The sequence below is a fragment of the Molothrus ater genome, chromosome 5 (assembly GCF_012460135.2).
Source record: "Molothrus ater isolate BHLD 08-10-18 breed brown headed cowbird chromosome 5, BPBGC_Mater_1.1, whole genome shotgun sequence".
Taxonomy (NCBI): Eukaryota; Metazoa; Chordata; class Aves; order Passeriformes; family Icteridae; genus Molothrus; species Molothrus ater.
The window spans coordinates 1,060,489-1,082,735 of NC_050482.2; the positions used below are offsets into that span (position 1 = coordinate 1,060,489).

General features: G+C 56.4%; 2 protein-coding genes across 2 annotated transcripts in view; both read left to right on the forward strand.

The window, feature by feature from the left end:
• Positions 1-1,089: 1,089 nt before the first annotated feature.
• SMO (smoothened, frizzled class receptor) lies at positions 1,090-8,517 on the forward strand. Its single transcript, XM_036401804.2, has 12 exons — positions 1,090-1,339; positions 3,755-3,960; positions 4,578-4,787; positions 4,866-5,038; positions 5,191-5,410; positions 5,499-5,622; positions 5,702-5,794; positions 5,996-6,104; positions 6,264-6,449; positions 6,733-6,881; positions 6,965-7,099; positions 7,298-8,517. The coding sequence occupies exons 1-12, from the start codon at positions 1,090-1,092 to the stop codon at positions 7,801-7,803; spliced, it is 2,361 nt and encodes a 786-aa protein (XP_036257697.2). The 3' UTR covers positions 7,804-8,517.
• A 4,696-nt stretch (positions 8,518-13,213) lies between these two features.
• Positions 13,214-22,247, forward strand: part of AHCYL2 (adenosylhomocysteinase like 2) — a 66,434-nt gene continuing 57,400 nt past the window's right edge. Inside the window, exon 1 of the mRNA XM_036400757.2 lies at positions 13,214-13,690. Coding sequence (XP_036256650.1) covers positions 13,265-13,690 — 426 coding nt within the window. The 5' untranslated portion in view covers positions 13,214-13,264. The remainder of the gene's footprint in view (positions 13,691-22,247) is intronic.

Sequence of the window (22,247 nt, forward strand, 5' to 3'; positions counted from 1 at the left end):
CCGTTAAAAAGTAGCTTTTCTTCTCCCAAAAGCGGCTTCTTTTCCCCGCAAAGGCAACTTTTCACCTCCAAAAAGTAACTTTTTACTCACAAAGGCCTTTTCATCAGAGAGGCATTTTATTTCACAGGAAAAAAGAGATCTTTTCCTCACAAGAAGGAACTTTTCCCACACAAAATTTATATTTTCCTCATATATAGTGATGGTTTTGTCACAAAAGTGACTATTTCCTTCGAAAATTGGACCTTTTTGTGATAAAAATGTTTTTCCTCACAACAAGAGATTTTTTTCCTCATGCTGGAGTTTTTCTGCACAAAAGGGAACTTTTCCCCTCGGAAAAAGGAATATTTTCCCTACAAAATGTGTCTTTTTCTCACAAAAAGCCACTTTTTCCTCACAAAGGCCTTATGTGAGGGGGACTTTTTCCTCCCAAAATAAGACTTTCCCCTCACTTTTTAGCAACTTTTTCCCTCACAGAAAGTGACTTTTTCCTTATAGAAAGGAACTTTTCCTCATAAAAAGGAACTTTCCCTGACCAAAAGTGACTCTTGCGTCAAGAGAGGAACTTTTTCCCTCACAAGAAACTCTTTCCTCCCAAAAAAAAAATCATGGTCCCTCACTTTTTAGCGACTTTTTCCTCATAAAAAGGAACTTTTATTCATAAAAAGGAACTTTGCCTCACAAAAGAAGCTTTCCCTCAGAAAAAGGGAACTTTTCCTCAGAAAAATGAAACTTTTCCTGACCAAAAGTGACTCTTTCCTCGCGAGAGGAACTTTTTCCTTTACAGAGGGGGACTCTTTCCTCCCCAGAAAAAAGACTTTTCCCTCACTTTCCAGCGACTTTTCCCCTCACAAATCGCGTCTCTTACCCTCCGCAGCGCTTCCCCCGCGGTCCCTCCCTCAGCCCGCCCCGGCGGGGGGCGCGGGCCGGGCCGGGCCGCGGGCGGCGGCGGCGGCGGCGGAGGAGGAGGAGGAGGAGCAGCAGCAGCGGGGCCGCTCCGCTCGCTCCCGGCGAGCCCAACAAAGGCGGCGGGGCCATGGCGGGCCCCTCGCCCCGCTGCGAGCCGCCCTAAGCCCGCCGAGCACCGCCGCGATGTGGCCGGGCCGCGGCGGGCGGCGCTGGGCGCTGGCGCTGGCCCTGGCGCTGGCCCTGGGCGGGCGCTGCCCCGCCGCCCCCAACGCCTCGGCCGGGCCCCCGCGCTGCCGCCGCCCCGCGCCCTGCGAGCGGCTCCGCTTCGGCGCCTGCCTGGGCTCCGCGCTGCCCTACGCAGCCACCTCCACGCTGCTGGCCACCGACTCCGCCTCGCAGGAGGAGGCGCACGGGAAGCTGCTGCTCTGGTCCGGTACGGACGGGACGGCACCGGGAGCGGGGAGAGTGCGGGAGAGGCCCGGGATGGGGCTGGAGGGGGATGGGGAGCGGGGAAGGCGGGGAGAGCTTGGACGGGGGTTTGGGTGTAGTGTGGGGGGGCTGGGGATGGGTACAGTGTAGAAAACTTCATAGAGGGGGGGCTGGGGATGGGTAAAGTATAGAAAACTTCGTAGAGGGGGGGCTGAGGATGGGTAGAGTATAGAAAAGTGCCTAGCAGGAGGCTGGGGATGGGTAAAGTATAGAAAACTGCATCCAGGGGGCCTGGGAGTGAGTACAGTCTAGAAAACTGTGTCGAGGAGGGGATGAGGATGGGTACAGTATAGAAAACTCTATAGCACAGGGCTGGGGATGGGTAAGGTATAGAAAACTTCGTAGAGTGGGGGCTGAGGATGGGTAGAGTATAGAAAAGTGCCTAGCAGGAGGCTGGGGATGGGTAAAGTATAGAAAACTGCATCCAGGGGGCCTGGGAGTGAGTACAGTCTAGAAAACTGTGTCGAGGAGGGGATGAGGATGGGTACAGTATACAAAACTTGATAGAGAGGGGCTGGGGATGGGTGCAGTGTAGAAAACTTCATAGGGGGGGCTGGGGATGGATAAAGTATAGAAAACCTTATAGAGGGGGTTTGGGGATGGGTACAGTATACAAAAGTGCCTAGCAGAGGTCTGGAGATGGGTAGAGTATAGAAAACTTTATAGAGGGGGGCTGAGGATGGGTAAAGTACAAAAAACTGTATAGCAAAGTGCTGGGGATGGGTACAGTATAGAAAACTGTATAGCAAAGTGCTGGGGATGGGTACAGTATAGAAAACTGTATAGCAAAGTTCTGGGGATGGGTACAGTATAGAAAACTTCATAGAGAGGGGCTGGGAATGGGTAAAGTATAGAAAAGTGCCTAGCAGGGGGCTGGAGATGGGTAGAGTATAGAAAACTGTATAGAGGGAGGCTGGGGATGGGGACAGTATAGAAAACTTTATAGAGGGTGAGTGGGGATAGGTAAAGCATAGAAAACTGTATAACACTGGCCTGAGAATGAGTACAGTATAGAAAACTGCATAGAGGGGGGCTGGGGATGGGTGCACTGTAGAAAAGTGCCTAGCAGGGGGCTGGGGATGGGTACAGTATAGAAACCTGATTAAAATGGGACTGGAGATGGGTACAGTGTAGAAAACTAATTAAAAAGGGACTGGAGATGGGTACAGTGTAGCAAACTGACAAAAAAGGGACTGGAGATAGGAGCAGCATGGAGGGGAGCAGTACAGCGGGTGTCTGGGGATGGGCACAGTACAGCAAACTGTACAGCAAACAGGGAGTGGAGATCGTGTAATGTGGAGAGGAGCAGGAGATTGGGGTACAGGGAGGCTGTGGTGTCGAGGGGGAACAGGATAGAATGGCCTCAGAGATGGGTACAGCAGGAGGCTGGGGATGGGTGCAGTGTAGAGAATGGTTTATCAGGGGCTGAGGGTGGGCACAGTATGGAGGGGCAGCCCTGGTGATGGGCACAGTGGCCCTACAGAAGGGGTCCCAGCGCTGTGTGGGTACTGTGGGGATGGCAGGAGGGTCCCACAGAGGGGTCCCCAGTGCTGTGTGGGTACTGTGGGGACGGCAGGAGGGTCCCACAGAGGGGTCCCTGTGCTGTGTGGGTGCTGTGGGGGCAGCAGGAGGGTCCCACAGAGGGGTCCCAGTGCTGTGGGGACAGCAGGAGGGTCCCACAGAGGGGTCCCAGTGCTGTGTGGGTGCTGTGGGGACGGCAGGAGGGTCCCACAGAGGGGTCCCTGTGCTGTGTGGGTGCTGTGGGGGCAGCAGGAGGGTCCCACAGAGGGGTCCCTGTGCTGTGTGGGTGCTGTGGGGACGGCAGGAGGGTCCCACAGAGGGGTCCCAGTGCTGTGGGGACAGCAGGAGGGTCCCACAGAGGGGTCCCTGTGCTGTGTGGGTGCTGTGGGGACAGCAGGAGGGTCCCACAGAGGGGTCCCAGTGCTGTGTGGGTGCTGTGGGGACGGCAGGAGGGTCCCACAGAGGGGTCCCAGTGCTGTGTGGGTGCTGTGGGGACGGCAGGAGGGTCCCACAGAGGGGTCCCAGCGCTGTGGGGGCAGCAGGAGGGTCCCACAGAGGGGTCCCAGTGCTGTGGGGACGGCAGGAGGGTCCCACAGAGGGGTCCCAGCGCTGTGTGGGTGCTGTGGGGACGGCAGGAGGGTCCCACAGAGGGGTCCCAGCGCTGTGTGGGTGCTGTGGGGAAGGCAGGAGGGTCCCACAGAGGGGTCCCTGTGCTGTGTGGGTGCTGTGGGGACGGCAGGAGGGTCCCACAGAGGGGTCCCTGTGCTGTGTGGGTGCTGTGGGGATGGCAGGAGGTGGCCGTGCCAGGGGTGGTGACGGTGCTGTCCCTTCCCCGCAGGCCTGCGCAATGCCCCGCGCTGCTGGGACGTCATCCAGCCCCTGCTCTGCGCTGTCTACATGCCCAAGTGTGAGGATGGGCAGGTGGAGCTGCCCAGCCAGACCCTGTGCCAGGCCACGCGGGCACCCTGCACCATTGTGGAGCGCGAGCGCGGCTGGCCCGACTTCCTCAAGTGCACCACGGATCGCTTCCCCGAGGGCTGCCCGGTACGGCACGGGCACGGGGGAGTGGGGGGAAAGCCACTCTCTGGAGGAGAGAAGGGCTGGTGTTGGTCAGCCTGGGGAAGGGAAGGATCCAGGGAGAGCTTCCAGCACATTCCAGGGCCTGAAGGGGCTCCAGGAGAGCTGCAGAGGGGCTGGGGCCAAGGCCTGCAGGGACAGCACCCAGGGAATGGCTCCCAGTGCCAGAGGGCAGCCAGGGATGGGATCTTGGCAATGAGGAATTCCTGTCTGGGCTGGGATTGCCAGAGCAGCTGGGGCTGCCCCTGCATCCCTGCAGTGCCCCAGGCCAGGCTGGACACTGGGGCTGGAGCAGCCTGGGACAGTGGGAGGTGTCCCTGCCATGGCAGGGCTGGCACTGCAGGGGCTCTGGGGTCCCTGCCCACCCAACCCATTCCAGGATTCCCAGGTAATTCGATGGAACCCAGCTGTCCCCTGCCTTCCACAGGGGACTGATGTCCATCTTGGCCACGGGGGTGTCTCCTCCTACTCCTCCTCCTCCTCCTCCTCCTCCTCCTCCTCCTCCTCCTCCTCCTCCTCCTCCTCCTCCTCCTCCTCCTCCTCCTCCTCCTCCACCTCCTCCTCACTGGTTTCCCCTCTGGCAGAACGAGGTGCAGAACATCAAGTTCAACAGCTCGGGGCAGTGCGAGGCGCCGCTGGTGAGGACGGACAACCCCAAGAGCTGGTACGAGGACGTGGAGGGCTGCGGCATCCAGTGCCAGAACCCGCTGTTCACCGAGAAGGAGCACCGCGAGATGCACGTCTACATCGCCGCCTTCAGCTCCGTCACCATCTTCTGCACCTTCTTCACCCTGGTGAGGCACGAGCTCCTTCTGGGGCGCTGTCCCCAAAAGGGGAATGGCACCGAGCTGTCGCTTTCTCCACCCCTCCAGGCCACGTTTGTTGCTGACTGGAGGAACTCCAACCGCTACCCCGCCGTCATCCTGTTCTACGTCAACGCCTGCTTCTTTGTGGGCAGCATTGGTTGGCTGGCACAGTTCATGGACGGCGCCCGCGACGAGATCGTGTGCCGGGCTGATGGCACCATGCGGCTGGGCGAGCCCACGTAGGTGTCACCTCCATCCCCAGGGCTGTCCCCAACATCAAGGAGGGCTCTCAGGCTTTGCTGGCCTCCTGGGAGCATGGAGGGTGAGACCCCTTTGCTCCTGCGTGTCCCCCCACGGGGTTGGGTGACGCTCTCGCCTCACCTCTCCGCAGCTCCAACGAGACGCTGTCCTGCGTCATCATCTTCGTCATCGTGTACTACTCGCTGATGTCGGGTGTCATCTGGTTTGTCATGCTCACCTACGCCTGGCACACATCCTTCAAGGCCCTGGGTACCACCTACCAGCCGCTGCTGGGCAAGACCTCCTACTTCCACCTCATCACCTGGTCCATCCCCTTCGTGCTCACCGTGGCCATCCTGGCCGTGGCGCAGGTAACGGGGCCACCACCATCAGGGGATGGTGTCTCAGGGTGACACCGCAGCCAGCTGACCCTGCTGTCCCTGTCCCTGTCCCTGCCAGGTGGACGGTGACTCTGTCAGTGGCATCTGCTTCGTGGGCTACAAGAACTACCGCTACCGAGCCGGCTTCGTGCTGGCTCCCATCGGGCTCGTGCTCATCGTGGGGGGCTATTTCCTCATCCGGGGTAGGTGTGGCTCTGCTCTGGGAAGGGACGGGGTCACCGTGGGTGTCCCCACAGCCTGACCCCCTCGTCCTCCCCACAGGGGTCATGACGCTCTTCTCCATCAAGAGCAACCACCCCGGGCTGCTGAGCGAGAAGGCGGCCAGCAAGATCAACGAGACCATGCTGCGCCTGGGTGAGGGCTTCAATGGCACTGTTCCGCAGGGAATCAGGGTGGGAACGGGGACATTTTGTCCCCTGAAGTCACACAGCCCCTTCCTGGGGTGGCAACAGAGGGGGACAAAGCTGTGGTGGTGGTGGTGGCACGGCCCCAGTGTAGTGTCTTTGTCTCGGTGCCACTGGAGCTTGGCTGGAGTTTGTCCCTCTTCTCTTCCAGGCATTTTTGGCTTCTTGGCCTTTGGCTTTGTCTTCATCACCTTTGGCTGCCACTTCTATGACTTCTTCAACCAGGCCGAGTGGGAGCGCAGCTTCCGGGAATACGTCCTGTGAGTGGGACAGGCACAGGCCGATGGGGACACGCTGGCACTGCAGCGGACAGCCCCACGTCCCACCAGCGGTGCCACCACATCTCCACCCTGCAGGGCTCTGGGGGGCCGTGGGCTGTCCCTGCTCCTTAGGGCCACTGTCCCCGTGTGTCCCCGCAGGTGTGAGGCCAACGTGACCATCGCCACGCAGACCAACAAGCCCATCCCCGACTGCGAGATCAAGAACCGGCCGAGCCTGCTGGTGGAGAAGATCAACCTCTTCGCCATGTTCGGCACCGGCGTCTCCATGAGCACCTGGGTCTGGACCAAGGCCACCCTGCTCATCTGGAAGCGCACCTGGTGCAGGTGGGACCCCGAGGGCGTCGCCCCAGCTCCCTGGAGCCCTTCCTGCCCCATCCAGTGGGATGTTGGAGGACATTCCCAGAATGTTTGTCCCTCAGCTCAACGGGTTGTGGGCTCACAGCAGCTCAGGAACGGGGTGGCCTCTCCCATGTGGTGTTTGTGGGACACCTCCAGCCCCAAGCCCATTCCCCGGTCTGGTGTCCCCATGTGCAGGAGGGGGAGCTGGGGAGGGTCCCTGTTGCCCGGCTGTGACAGCTGTGCCCCCGTGTGTCCCCCGTGTCCCCAGGCTGACGGGGCAGAGCGATGACCAGCCCAAGAGGATCAAGAAGAGCAAGATGATTGCCAAGGCCTTCTCCAAGCGCAAGGAGCTGCTGCGTGACCCGGGCCAGGAGCTGTCCTTCAGCATGCACACCGTGTCCCACGACGGCCCCGTGGGTACGTGCCCAGGGCAGGGATGTCCCCAACAGCCCCCCGGGGTCCCCAAAGCCCCCCTTGACCAGATCCCCCTGTCCCCACAGCCGGCTTGGCGTTCAACATCAATGAGCCGTCAGCTGACGTGTCCTCGGCGTGGGCCCAGCACGTCACCAAGATGGTGGCCAGGAGAGGGGCCATCCTGCCCCAGGACATCTCCGTGACACCCGTGGCGACACCTGGCAAGTCCTTGGGGACCTCGTGGGGAATGTCTGGGGGATGAGCCGGGCTGGGGGTGTGCTGGGAGGGTGTACTCAGGTTGATGGGATATTCGGGATGGATCCCCGTGGGATCAGGTGGGTGGCGGGGGGTGTTGGGAGGTGGCAGGAGGCACAGGCAGGACGTGGCCACTCACAGCCACCTCACCCCACGTCCCCCAGTGCCACCAGAGGAGAGGGCCAACCTGTGGGTGGTGGAGGCCGACGTGTCCCCAGAGCTGCAGAAGCGCAGCGGCCGCAAGAAGAAGCGGAGGAAGAAGAAGAAGGAGGTGACCCCAGACCCTGAGCGCTGCCCGGGGCACTCCACCATGCCCAGCACCGTCCCTCGCCTGCCCCGCCTGCCCCCCCAGCCCTGCCTGGTGGCCTTTGCCCCCGATGTCCTTCCAGCTGTCCAGCCCGATGCCACCTTCCCCGGGGCCGCGTGGGACGGGTGCGGCCGCAGGGCCAACGTCCTGCACGTGATCAGCAGCCCCTTCTGCCCCGAGAGCGGCACCGCCGAGCCCCAGGGCTGGCACCACCACGGGGGCGCCCTGTGGCCCCCCCAGCCCGGGCCCCTGCCCCGCCCCGGAGCACCCAGGACTCAGGGCCACCGGGCAGGGCTGGCCCCCATCCACTCCCGGACCAACCTGGTGGACGCGGAGCTGCTGGAGCCCGACTCGGACTTCTGACCCCAGAGGGATGTGGGGAGGGCGTGGGGGCACCAGAACCCACCTGATCCCACAGGGATCCATCCCAAATGTTCCACCCACCTGACCACGTCCCGTTGCTCCCCTTGGAGGATTTGTCTCCGTGCACTTCGCAGCCTGGAGAGGTTTTGGGATTCCCTCCAGCATCACCGGGAGAAAGGAGCTGTCAGTGGGACAAGCCCCAGCTCCCACAGGGATTTAGGGACCAGGGGGACACCTGGGAACAGCCTAGATCAGGGTAGATTTGGGGCAGCTCTGCCCCACCCATGGCTAGAGGTACGTAGAGCTCACCCCCACTTGTGCCAATAGCAAATTTTTTTAAATTTCTGATTTTTTTTAATGTTTGTATCGTTGTGCCTCTGCTCGGGGTGAGCCCAGTCAGGGGCAGCAGCAGCAGCAGTAGCAGCATCCCTGGTGTGCACCCCTCTTTTGGGTTCACCCCAGTCCCTTCCGAGACCCCAAAGTGCCTTCCAGCTCCCCAGAGAGCTGAGCCAGACCCGAATCAGGATTAGTGGGGTGGCAGCACCAGGGAGATGGGACAGGAAGCACCTTGGGCTGCCTGGGTGCTCCTGAGCAAAAAAATAACCCCAAAAACCTCGGGGTGCTCGAAGTGAATCAGGGTCAGCAATCCCCAGAACAAAGCTTTCTTTATTATTTTTTTAGGATAAAAAAAAATAAAAATCGAGTCACAGCAAACCCAGCGGAGTCCTGAGGCAGGAGGGCTCCAGTCCCTGCTGGTGTTTGGATTTTTTTTATTAAGTCCTGGTAGGCTCTTGGCTTTTTTTTTTTTTTTTTTTTTTTTTTTTGCTATCCCAGTGACCTCCACGGGTTCATTTTTGCTGTGTAAAGGAAAAACCCTCCTGTATCAGTATTAAATTTACAGATTTTCAATCCCAGTGGCTGCTCTGGGCTCTTTTGGGGAGGGAAAACATTATGGGAGGGGTTGTCCTTTCTCCTAAAAACCCTCTTGCTTCAAAAACTGCTTTAAAGTGTTTCAAATGGCTTTAAAGCACCTTTAAAAGCGTTTCAAACTGCTTTAAAGCACATTTAAAAACTGCTTTAAAGTCCTTTGAGCCCCCTGTTCCACCTGCAGGAGGGAGCTCTGAGGGGCTGGAAATGCCCTCGGAGGCTGTGGGGACATTTTTGGGGACAACTGGGCGGTTTTGGTGACAGCTGGGCAGTTTTGGGGACAAATGGGGCCTTTGCCAGCAGGTGGCACCACGGGCTAAAATATCCCCCAAACCCCCAAAATTTGGGCAGCCCCAAATTTTGGGGTGCTCCTGGGTGGGGTCCCACTGAGGCATCTGAAGTTTCCCACGGTGCTGGTGCTTTTTTTGGGGGGAAAATGCTGCTTTTGGAAAAGATCCTTTTTTTATTTTGCTTGAGGGCCATGCAGCTGCAGGGTTTGGTTATCCTGCAAACCAGACCCTGAAATTTAGCTGGAATTGGTCAGTGAAAATTGCATTTTTCCAGGGTTTGTTATTTTTTTTTGGGCTGACCATGCTCCAGAGTCAAAGCTGGATTGTCCTGGATGAAACAAAATATTTCTCCTTATCTCCCTTTTTTTGCCCTTTTTCTTTTTGTATATTTTATTTTGTGGCTTACTTAGTTAAAACCCCAGTTCTAACAAAACTATTTGCCATTTTGAAACAGAAAAACCCACATTATTATAATTTTGGAAGCAGCAGGAGATGTGCTGACAAATCACATCCCCTCCCAAAAACCCCACCTTGATTTGGTGCAGAGGGAGAAAATTTTGAAGGAAGAAAACACCCCCAGTTTGCCAAAATCCAGCAAATTCCCCTGAAATATCCTTAGGGAAAAGCTCCAACATTCCCATGGGAGGTGCAGGAGAGCGAAGCACAGAGGGTCACACATCTCCCAGCACCCCCAGATGTTTCGCTGGGGAAAAACGGGGGAATTTCAGGAAATTTGAGTAATATTCCCTGTGGATTCACCGAACCACTGATCCCCAGGGAGAAATTGGCATTTTCCACCCATCAGGTGGAATTAAAAGGATGGAATCTCAGTTGGAACAGAAAACAACCTGGAAAATGCAGGTTTTTCCTCCTGTTCTACCTCAATTCTGTTTGTGGGAGAAACCAAACTCTGCTGTGGATCTGCACCAGCCACAGCTCTCAAGGAGAGGAATTTTGCTTTTCCAAGGCTGTTTTCTCCCAGACTTCCGGGCAAAGCCATCCCAGGCTCTGTCAGGAGCGAGGGAAGGAGCCAGGCCTGAGCTTTCTGCTTCTCACAGAGCCCCAATTGTTGGAGCCTCCCTCCCAAAGAGCCTCTCCCTCCTCTCCTGATACCCGTTGTTTTCCCAGATAAATCACCAGGCACGGCCTGGATCCCTGGGATAACCTCCCTGTGCTCTCCCTGCTGCCTCAGGGCTTGGCTTTTCTATTTTTCACATTCTGTGCTGCTTTGGTGTGTGGGTCTGAGCTCCATATTATGGGATGGTGAGCTCTGTGCACAGAGCAGGGAGACAAAACAATTCCTGCTCCAGCTGGGCACCAAGGACAAATGACCCAAATCTCAGCCCCAAAAGCACAAACCCCGTGGGCTGGAGAGAGAAAAACAAGCAGGGTGGGACTGCAGGGGCTGAAGCTGGAATGGGACAATGAACTGCAAGGTGCAAATGGAGCAGAACTGATCCCAGGGAGAGACCCCGGGAGCGCTGGTGCATTTTGGGGCCATTTTGGTTCATCTTGGGTGCAGCCCTGGCTGGGCTCTGGTGCTGCCCAAGGTGGATCCATGGAGGAGATCCTTGGAATGAATCCCTGCTTTATTCTGGGACTCTGCCCAGCCTCTGCTCTAGGACAGATTCTCAGGGCATCAGCCCTGGGATTGATGGACATTCAACACCAGGAGTTTTGGGGGTGCTGGCAGCAGCACAGGGCATTTTTTCCCAGGAAAATACCATCCCTGCCAGTCTCCTGATTTTGGGAATATCCCTTAAAAGGTGAGGAAGGTCCCACACTGAGCCAGGTGGGTTCACGGTCAGGGTTTTGCCCTGGTCAAGGACTTGCAAAACAACCTGGGATCTTTTTGTGGGATCTGAGATGATAAATTCCAGAGGATTTCTTTATTTCCAGGTTGGCTCAAGCTCCTCTCCTCAAGAGAGGAGGATCAGGGTTGGGATTTTGGTTTTGTGGGGGGTTTGCTAAACAATCTGGTGGGGTTTTTTGTAGGATCTGTGGCACCTGGAAATGATGAATTCTGGAGGGTTTCTCTATTTCCAGGGCAGCACAAGCTCCTCTCCTCAGCACAGGAGAACTCCGGGTCAGGATTTTGCCTTGGCTCAAATAACCTGGTGGGTTTTTTGTGGGGTCTGTGATGATAAATTCTGGAGGATTTCTCCATTTCAGGGCAGCACAAGCTCCTCTCCTCAGGAGAAGAGGATCAGGGTCAGGATTTTGCCTTGGTCAAGGGCATGCAAAACAACCTGGTGGGTTTTTCGTGGGACCTGTGGCACCAGGAAATGATAAAATCTGGAGGATTTCTCTATTTCCAGGTCGGCACAAGCTCCTCTCCTCAGCAGAGGAGGATCGGGGTCGGGATTTTACGTTATGTCAGGGGTTTGCAGAACACCCTGGTGGGGTTTTGGGTGCGATCTGAGATGATAAATCCCGGAGGATTTGCCCACCTCAGGTCAGCACCACCTCCTCCGCTCAGCAGAACCGCGGCGCTGCAGCAGCCGCGACCTTTCCTGCTCTCCATGGAAGGGGAGGGATTTTGCTCCAGCTTCAAATCCCTCCCACGGCGGCTCCCGAAGAGTTCCCGTTCCAAAGGGCGGTTCTGAGCCGGGATCAGCCCCGAGCCGGAGTTTTGTGATCCCGGAGAGAGGCAGGGACGAGCTGCGGGCTCGGATCCCGTTCAGCAGGAACCAGCTTTATCTGGAGAATTGTGCTCGTCGCACTCAGGGCTCACAGGGATGCGCCGCTTCTCCTTTAGCTCCGATCCGCTCTGGAATTCCTCCCCTCGCCCATGCCTCTTTCCTCCCTGAAATCCTCCTTCAGCTTCTCCGCTGCTTCCATCTCTCCCCTCCCTCCTGGTTTTTGGGGAGGTCTCTGTGGATTCCTTCCCTCCTCTCCTCCAGCTCATCCCAAACACCGAGGTCGCCCGGGCTTTGAGAGTTGGACACTTGAGGATTGGAACTGGCACTTGAGAATTGAGAATTAATTAAGCTCTTGCCCACCAACAGCTCCCCAAGTTCTTCTCTCAGGGCTGATCTCAATAAATAATAAGAGGATGGGTTTGCACTCCAGAAGAGGCACATTCCCAGAGAACCGGATTTAGAAAAGGTGGTAAAACTAAATCATTAAATGTTAATCATGTGGTGGTTTATTACTGATTTGTGCCTGCAGGCTGAGCTCAGTGCCTGGCAGGACAGCAAGTCCCAGGCTTTTAAATGGCACATTCCCCGTGCCAGGATGTTGTGGCTCCTCATTCCCATGGGTTTTTCAGGTGTTGGTTGGGATTGATGGTCTGGGAGGGCTTTTCCAGCCCCTTTGGCTCTGAAATTCCATAATTTTGGCCATTGGGATGTCCTTGGTGGGACGTCCATCCTTGCTGGTAGCACCTGGGGACATGGATCTGTGGTGACCTTGCAATGGTTGGATTTCATTATTTGGGAGGGTTTTTCCAGTCCCTTTGGCTCTGAAATTCCATAATTTTGGTCCAGGCCTGGGGGACTGCCTGGCCAGGCCATGGCACTGCAGGGACACCACGGCCTGTGACAGATTGAGTCCAGAGAAGGGACAAAGGAGCTGGGAAGGGGCGGCTGGAGCCCCAGGAGGGGCTGAGGGAGCTGGGCAGGGGCTGAGCCTGGAGCAAAGGAGGCTCAGGGGGCCCTGGTGGCTCTGCACAAGTCCCTGCCAGGAGGGCACAGCCGGGAACAGGGACAGGAGCAGAGGGAACGGCCTCAGGCTGGGCCAGGGCAGCTCAGGGGGGAATCAGCAGGAATTTCTCCATGAAAAGGGGCTCAGGCCTTGGAACTGCCCAGGGAGGTTTGGAGTGCCCATCCCTGGAGGTGTCAAGGAATCCCTGGATGTGGCACTCAGGGCTCTGGGCTGGTAACATGAGGTGGCGATCGGGCACAGCTTGGTCTCCATGGTCTCGAACGTCTTGTACAACCTCAGTGCTTCTGCGATTCCGTGCCGGGCGGCGGAAACACTGAAAATTCGCCAAAACGTGAAAAAAGAACCAAACGCCTTCACGGGGCTGGTGGCCGCGCGCGGACTACAATTCCCACCAACCCCCGCGCGGGGCCGCAGGGGGTGCCGGGAGCTGTAGTCGAGACGGGGCGAAGCCGGGGCGGGAGGACTCCATGTCCCGGCACGCCCTGCGGCAGCAAGGGCAGCGGGGCGGGGCGAGGCGGGGCCGGCGGCCCTGAAGGAGCCGGAGCGGACCCGGAGCGGAGCCGAAGCAGTCGGCGGCGATGTCGGTGCAGGTGGCGGTAGCCGCGCCCGCTGTGGAGCTGAAGGAGCTCGGTGGCCCCATGGACAAGGCGGCGGGGCCGCCGTGCGAGCCTGTGGGCGCTCACGCAGCGGGGCACGGCGTGGCGGCGGCGGCGCCCGCCTGCCCCGTGCCGGGCGCCGAGCGTGAGGCGGCCCCGGCCCCCTCCGCCGAGCGGCCTCCGGGGGGCTGCTGCCCCGGGCTGTCCTCGGCCGCCGCGATGTCCTCGGCCTCCGGGATGTCCTCGGCCGCCGGCAAGGTGCCGCAGGCTTCGGCCATGAAGAGGAGCGACCCGCACCACCCCCAGCAGCACCGGCACCGCGACGGCAGCGACAGCAGCGGCGGCGCGGCCGAGGCGCTCGTGAGCCCCGACGGCACCGTCACCGAGGCGCCGCGCACCGTCAAGAAGGTAACGGGGGCGACAGCGGCAGGGAGCCCTCCCGGCGGGGCCGTGCCAGGGGACATCCTCGCGGGCAGAGCCCCGCAGCGGGCACCGGGAGCCGGCCCGGGGCTCGGGGACGCGGCGCTGCCTCGGCCAGGCAGGGCCGGCCCGGTGTGCGGTCCCCGGTGCGCGGCGGGTGTCGGTGACCCCGAGCCGCTGCCGTGGCCGCGGGGGCGCTCCAGGGCTGGGGCTGCATTCTGGGGACGCGTTCTGCCGTGCCTGGGGGTCTGTCTGCGCCTTGTGCCCCGCCGTGTCTGTGCAGTGGGGACGTGTGAGGGGGACACCGGGTGCCTTTACACCCCGTTCCCTGCACCCCCGGGTGACACCGGGTGCCTTTGCACCCGAATTCTGCCCCGCCAGGTGTCTCTGGGTGCCTTTACACCCCACTCCTGCACCTCCAGGTGACACCGGGTGCCTTTACACCCCGTTCCCTGCGTCCCCAGGTGTCCCTGGGTGTCTCTACACCCCCAGGTGACACCAGGTGCCTTTACACCCCTGGGTTCCCACACCCCCAGGTGTCCCTGGGTGCCTTTACACCCCAATTCTGCACCCCCAGGTGTCCCTGGGTGCCTTTCCCCCCTGTTTCTGCACCCCCCAGGTGTCCCTGGGTGCCTTTCCCCCCTATTTCTGCACCCCCCAGGTGTCCCTGGGTGCCTTTACAGCCCAATTCTGCACCCCCAGGTGTCCCTGGATGCCTTTACAGCCCAATTCTGCACCCCCCAGGTGTCCCTGGGTGCCTTTCCCCCCCTCACCTGCCCCCCAGGTGCAGGGTGTGTGGGTTCACATCAGGTTCACGTTCCCAGGGTTATCTGGGGAATGTGGATAAGATAAAAATGTCCCGGGCGTCGCCGGTGATGTTGGCACCTGGGGCAGGCCCAGGTGTGCCCGTAGCTGGGTGTGGGGTTTGTCAGGGGGGGTTTGGGGGTGCCCCTCTCTCAGGGGTGCTGTGACCTGGCAGCTGCACCCCAGGAGAGTGTGGAACTGGGGATCCTGGTGAGTCCAATCCTGGTGAGTCCATCCACGTGTCTCCAGCTCCTCAGGTGGACGCAGGTGCTCCCTGGAGTAGGGGGTTGTGTGTACCCTGCTGTGCCTTCAGGGAAATCCACATTTTCCTTGGGTTTTGGCATCATTGCCGTTGGGAATCCCAGGAGAAGGAGTTGTCCCCTGTGAACCTTTTGGGGGTGTAGGGAAGGAAGTGTCCCTGTCCTAAGGGAGCCTCTCACCTCATAGAACTTTGGGGTGAAGACCTCACCTCCCCTGCTGATGGACTTGCAGCCTCTTTTGGGGCTGCTCTAGAATTTCCTCTCCCTTTGGAGGGCCCAGGCTGAGGGGGTTTGTCTCCATAACTGTGATTTCCTCCTGGGTGACTTCCCTGAAATTCCAGTTTCTCCTTGGAGGGAGCACATCCCTGCAGGGCAAGGTCTGGGTCTTGGTTTCTTCCTCCCCCTGAAATCCCTTCTCTAGGGTTGGGAGGGGGTTCAGCTGCTCAGTCAAGGACATTTTTCCTCTGAGATCCTGACTCCCACCCCAGTGTTTGGAGTTTGATATCTTAATCCCATCTCTATTTTTAGAGACCCTCAGGGCACCTGCATTTCTCCTCAAATGTGCTTAAACTCTTCATCCCACCCCTCTCCATTCTTTTCTGGGTTCAACCACAAAAAGGGATCTCACCCTTTTTTCAGAGGGTGGCTGGGAGCCTGGAGCAGCTTCAAACCTGCCTCGCTCCCTGGCTGCTCCTAATCCCGGGAGCAGAGCCACAGATCCAGGAGAAACCCGGAATTCCCAGCTGGCTCCTGCACCCCTCTGCTTGGGATGTGCTGCTGGAGAGGATTTGGGAGTACAAACTGTTCCTTCTCCTCCTTTTCTCAGCCGCTTCAGCAGGCTCCAGCCTCTCAAACCAGGCTCTTCATTCATCCAGGTCCTCTCCTCCTCAGGAGGAATAAATGACATTCAATATCCTGGTGTCATTGGAATAAAACCAGATTTGGGGGCCATCAAATTGTCCCCGGGCCCGTGGCTGTGAAACTGGGCACGTGGAGCTGAAGCATCTGCTGAAAGGAGCTTTAGAGCAAGAATAAGATACAAATTTCTTTACTCAGATCCAACAGAACCTTGCTGTAATAGAGGTAAAAGTCTGATTAAAATAGATGAAATTTGTAGTGGAACTGTGATTCTTATGAGTGTTTGATAGAAACAAAATCTCAGTATTTTTTTCTTGGCTGGTTTATAGAAATATATTTTTCTTGTTGTTTTTTTTTTTTTCCTTTCCTTGGAGTCCTAACACCTGTCCTTGAGATACCAATCCACAAAATTGTGATTTTGCAATTCTGAGACCAAAAGAGTTCCCAGAAAATTTCAGTGACTCTTTTCCTCTTTTAATTCTCATTTTAAGTCTTCTTTTCTGTCAGTTAGGCATTTTATTGATCTGTCTGCTTTTAGATGTTCTGATTTGTATTTTACCTTGATAGGGTGTAAAACAGGAAGGAATAGATGGAATAGATGATATTTTTATATATATTTATATGCAGACATTATAGATGGTGCTGGGCTTTTCTCTGCCAGCTTTAGAGATCAAATCTTGGGGAAAATCCCAGGAATTTATTGTTCCCTTTGAGTTCTTGCTGGAAATACTGGAATTCCTCATTCCTGAGGTGAAATTTTGCAGGTCTGACCCTCAGCCACCAGAAAAACTTAAATTTAATCAGATTCAGGTCTTGATTTAATGATTGTGAAGTGACAACTCCCTTTCTTCAGCTGGGAGAAGAATGGTGGAGTCATGGGATGGGCTGGGTTGGAGGGACCTTAAAGCCCATCCAACTCTGGGCCTCAGCCACAAGAAAAACTGAAATTTAAGCAGTTTCAGTCCTTGATTTAATGGTTGTGAGGTGACAACTCCGTGTCCCTTTCTTCAGCTGGGAGAAGAATCACGAGGTGGGATGGGTTGGGTTGGAGGGGACCTTAAAGCTCAGCCAGTTCTGACCCTCAGTCATGAGAAAATCTTACATTTAATCAGGTTCAGGTCTTGGTTTAATGATGGTGAAGTGACAACTCTGTGCCCTTTCTTCAGCTGGGAGAAGAATGGTGGAATCAGGGGATAGATTGGGCTGGCTTGGAAGGGACCTTAAAGCCCATCCAGTTCTGACCCCAGCCACAAGAAAACTTAAACAGATTCAGTCCTGGGTTTAATGGTTGTGAAGTGACAACTCTGTGTCCCTTTCTTCAGCTGGGAGAAGAATCACGAGGTGGGATGGGTTGGGTTGGAGGGGACCTTAAAGTTCTGACCCTCAGCCACAAGAAAAGTTTAAATTTAATCAGATTCAGGTCTTGATTTAATGATTCTGAAGTGACAGCTCTATGAAGAATGGTGGAATCACAGGATGGGTTGCGTTGGAAGGGACCTTAAAGCCCATCCAGACCCCTGCAACAAGAAAACTTAAATTTTATCAGATTCAGGTCTTGATTTAATTGAAGTGACAACTCTGCCATTTTCTTCACCTGAGAGAAGAATCACAGAGTGGGTTGCAAAGGACCTTAAAGCCCATCCAGTTCTGACCCTCAGCCACAAGAAAAGTTAAATTTTATCAAATTCAGGCCTTGATTTAATGGTTGTGAAGTGATGACTCTGTGCCCCTTTCTTCGGCTGGGAGAAGAATCACAGAGTGGGTTGGGTTGGGTTGGAGGGGACCTTAAAGCCCATCCAGATCTGACTCCTACCACAAGAAAAACTTAAATTTAATCAGATTCAGGTCTTGATTGATTGTGAAATGATAACTCTGTGAAGAATGGTGGAATCACAGGATGGGTTGGGTTGGAAGGGACCTTAAAGCCCATCCAGTTCTGACCCTCAGCCACAAGAAAAACTTGGATTTAAACAGATTAATTTCTTAATTTAGTGGTCGTGAGGTGCTCGGGACTCTGGGAGTTCCTGCACCCCGCACTGGGAAGGTTAAACCTCAGCAAGAGGCGAGTTTTACATGAAGCCAACACCGAGCTCCAAAGCAGAAGGTGATGATGATGATTATGATTATTATTATTTTTTCCCTGTCCCAGGCGCTGTGCAGCAAGCCCGGCTGCCCGCTCGCGTTTCCAGCTGTGCTCTGGAGCTCGGAGTGATGATTAAAGCCGCGTTTTTGTGCTGCCAGGGGAGGGATTGATTCTCCGGGGCTGTTGATTCATTCCGTGGGCTCCGTTCTCTCCGTGCCGCCGCCTCCGCAGCGCCGGGGGCTGCGGGGAGCGCTGCCTTTTGTCACCGTGTCCCCGTGCGCCGCTAACGAGGTGCCGCGGCCTCGCCTCGCGTCCCTGCCCGCGTCTGGCCCTCCGGAGAGCCCCGGCCGTGCCGAGCCCGGCGGGAAGGGAGCCCGGAACGGCCGGGAACGGCCGGGAACGGCCGGGAACGGCCGGGAACGGCCGGGAATGGCCGGGAATGGCCGGGAATGGCCGCTGCTCACTGGGCTGCCACATCACCTGACGGCCGCGGGAAATGACCCTCATGTGGCTCCGCTCGCTCAGCGCTGCCTCTGACCTTGCTTCCCAGCACATTTCACTGGCATCAAAGCCTGCCTGTTCCCGTGGAAATTCCCACTTTGTTCTCAGGCAGAGCCATGAGGGTTTTTCGGCTCCATTAAGGATTTTTTTTGGTTTTTTTTTTTTCCTCTGCTGTTTTTCCCTTCTAAGCCCCAGCCGTCGCTTCTGCCTGGTGATAAATGCTTCTTCCCCCGGGGCTGAATTCCCAGGAAATGCAGGGAATGAGGCGCCTGGAATGCTCTTTGGGAAAAGCTTCCCGCAGGGAGGTTTTTTGTATCAAATCCTTGAATTTGGTGGGATAACCTGATAACGTTGGAGCAGGTGCCTGCCTGGAACCCAGTGCAAGGATCAATCCATGGGGCTGAGGAGCGGGGAGATGAGAAAGGAGAGGGAAATAAAATCAGGATCAGGAGGGAACCTTGGAACTGGGAATGGCCAAGCTGCCCTTTGCCAGGGGCTGTGGCACCGGGATCTGTTCCTGTGCTGGGTCAGAATTCCAGAATCACACCAAAATCCCCGTGCTGGAGCTTTCCTTATTGTCTCTTGTTACTTCTTGGGGTACACTCAACAAAACAAAAGCTTGTAAAAATGTTGGCAAGTGTAGTGGTTTGTTAATTTAAGGGTTTTTTTTAATTTTAAGATTTTTTTTTTGGTTAATGTATTAAAGAATGTGGTATATTTTGGTGTTGGTTAATTATTAATGTATTTATTTTTTGTTGTGAGATAGGATTAGGAGAAAGGTAAAGTAGGTTTAAAACTCCAAAAGGGTATGAAGAAAATTTTATTAATAGTTTCCAGGTTTCTTTTCTCTGTGTGTTTTTCACAGAGGCCTGTCCAGTTTTTTAATGGTTGGAAGCTTTGTATCACTTTTTTAAACATCTCTCATGAAAAACACTGACAGCAAGTATGATTGATTGTTTCCCCTGTGAGTGCAGGAGTCAAAACTGGGCTTGAAGAAGCATCTACACACACATGAATATTTAAAAATTTTCTAAAAGATGGGTATTTGGTAATACCTGTTTGCCATGGTTGTAAACTTTGCAACCCTCAAGGGCTGACAGCTCCTGTAGAATCAGGAGGTTGTACAAGCTGACAGGGTAAGCACCAATAATGGCTTTTGTCTGACCTGCACAGAATTCACAGAATCCCTGGCTTGGGAGAGACCTTCAAGGCCATGGAGTCCAGCCCAGCCCCGGCACCCAGTGCCACATCCAGGCTGTCAAACACACCCAGGGCTGGGGACTGCACCACCTCCCCGGGCAGCCATTGCAGAACTTTATCCCCCTTGCTGGAAAAGCTTTTTCCTGCTCTCCAGCCTGAATTTCCCTTGGCACAGCTGCAGGCTGTGTGCTCTGGCTGTGTCAGTGCTGCTGGAGAAAGAGCCCAAGGGCAGCTGAGCACAGGCACCTTTCAGGAGCTGCAGAGAGCGATGGGGGCAGCCCTGAGTCTCCTTTGCTGCAGGCTGAGCACCCCCAGCTCCCTCAGGGGCTCCTCTCAGGGTTTGTGTTCCCAGCCCCTCGCCAGCCTCGCTGCCCCTCTGGCCCCGCTCAGGGTCCCCAGGCCCTTCCCAGGCTGAGGGGCCAGAGCTGGGCACAGCCCTGGAGCTGAGCCCTCCCCGTGCCCAGGGCAGGGCACAGTGACCTCCCTGCTGTGCTGCCCCTCACTCCTGGCACTGCCAGGGCACAGTGACCTCCCTGCTGTGCTGCCCCTCACTGCTGACACTGCCAGGGCACAGTGACCTCCCTGCTGTGCTGCCCCTCACTGCTGACACTGCCAGGGCACAGTGACCTCCCTGCTGTGCTGCCCCTCACTCCTGGCACTGCCAGGGCACAGTGACCTCCCTGCTGTGCTGCCCCTCACTCCTGGCACTGCCAGGGCACAGTGACCTCCCTGCTGTGCTGCCCCTCACTCCTGACACTGCCAGGGCACAGTGACCTCCCTGCTGTGCTGCCCCTCACTCCTGACACTGCCAGGGCACAGTGACCTCCCTGCTGTGCTGCCCCTCACTCCTGGCACTGCCAGGGCACAGTGACCTCCCTGCTGTGCTGCCCCTCACTCCTGACACTGCCAGGGCACAGTGACCTCCCTGCTGTGCTGCCCCTCACTCCTGACACTGCCAGGTGCCACTGGCTCCTTGGCCACCAGGGCACACCAGGGCTCCTGTCCTGCTGCCCACCAGGTCCCTCTGTGCCTGGCACTGCCCAGCCACACCAATTCCTGCTGCTGTCCACCCGGAGCCTCCCCTGGCCCAGCCTGAGCTGCTCCCTCTCCTGCTGTCGCTCTGAATTCCTGTAAAAACAGACTGAGAGAGCTTTAACATCCCTCTCAACCCAAGCCATTCCCTGATTTTATAATGATTCTGTGATTCACAGAGGAATAATGGGGGAGAAATCCTTAAATGTCACAGCTGGGTGGAAAAATTTGTCATGCAAATTTTGAGGAAAACCTTGGGAGTATCAAAGCTCTTGTCGTGCTGTGGGGCACTTTTAAAACCCAAAGCTTTTTTCCTGTTTTAGTTTTAGTTTAACCTGTTGTGTATGTGCATCTTGTGTTATTTTTGAGTGAAAAAATACCAGATTTCACGAATTCAGCAGCTCTGTTTTTAACTGCTCATTCTTCCTTTTTTTTGATGATATTCCTGGCAGGTGAATTTTGAAATGTCCTTCCATGTGTGGAACAGCTGCTTTGCAGATGATTTTTCAAACAGATCAATTGTTTTGGTCAACATCTGGAGGAAAAGAAAAAAGAGAGAGAAAAGAGAGGAGGGAAAAATAATTGGTTTGGTTTTTTTTTGTTTGTTTGTTTCTAATTGTCAAATAGGTTTGTGTGTTTCTCTTGGAATTTCTGTTCCTGGGGGACACAAAGAATCCATAAGGAGAGGGTAACAAAACCTCCACCCCTGGGAAAGGCTTCACACCCTTTATTTTGTAAATACCTTTCCTACAGACTGGAGCCCAGAATGTTTAAGCTGAACCTGGTCCAAACTGATGCAGCGTAGGAGGAAAAAGAAAAGGAGAGAAAAATTTAAAAAATCAGAACAAGTTTCACCTCTGGTTTAAAATTCTGATGTTGAGTGTCCACAGGAGGTAGAGGAGGGTTCAGGGAAGCCATGTGGGAAGGGAAGGCTGTTCCAGAGCGGTTTTGGGGTTGTGAGATGAGGAAAGGGTTTGGGATGGGGCTCAGCAGCGAGGATGTGGAACAGAGCACGGGGGGTTGTGCAGATGGATGTGTTTGTTTAATACAACCATGGGGTGGTTTGGGCTGGAAGTGACCTTAAAGATCTCTGATTCCAGCCCCTGCTGTGGGCAGGGGTGCCACCCGTGGTGCCAGGCTTTGTCCCCAGGGGTGCCAGGCTTTGTCCCCAGGGGTGCCAGGCTTTGTCCCCAGGGCGTCACCCGTGGTGCCAGGCTTTGTTCCCAGGGGTGCCAGGCTTTGTCCCAGGGGTGCCACCCGTGGTGCCAGGCTTTGTCCCAGGGGTGCCACCCGCGGTGCCAGGCTTTGTCCCTGGGGTGCCACCCGCGGTGCCAGGCTTTGTCCCAGGGGTGCCAGGCTTTGTCCCCAGGGCGTCACCCGTGGTGCCAGGCTTTGTTCCCAGGGGTGCCAGGCTTTGTCCCCGGGGCACCACCCCTGGTGCCAGGCTTTGTCCCTGGGGTGCCACCCGTGGTGCCAGGCTTTGTCCCCGGGGTGCCAGGCTTTGTCCCCGGGGTGCCAGGCTTTGTCCCTGGGGTGCCACCCCTGGTGCCAGGCTTTGTCCCTGGGGTGCCACCCCTGGTGCCAGGCTTTGTCCCCAGGGTGCCACCCGCGGTGCCAGGCTTTGTCCCCAGGGGTGCCAGGCTTTGTCCCTGGGGTGCCACCCGCGGTGCCAGGCTTTGTCCCCGCTGTCAGTGTCAGGGGTGCCAGCAGAGCTCAGTCTCAGGGTTAAATCAGAGCAGAGTTCTCCATGCTGCCATTGCCAGCGTTCCCCGTGGGAGTGTGGCACAGGCACCTCCTGGCACACAGG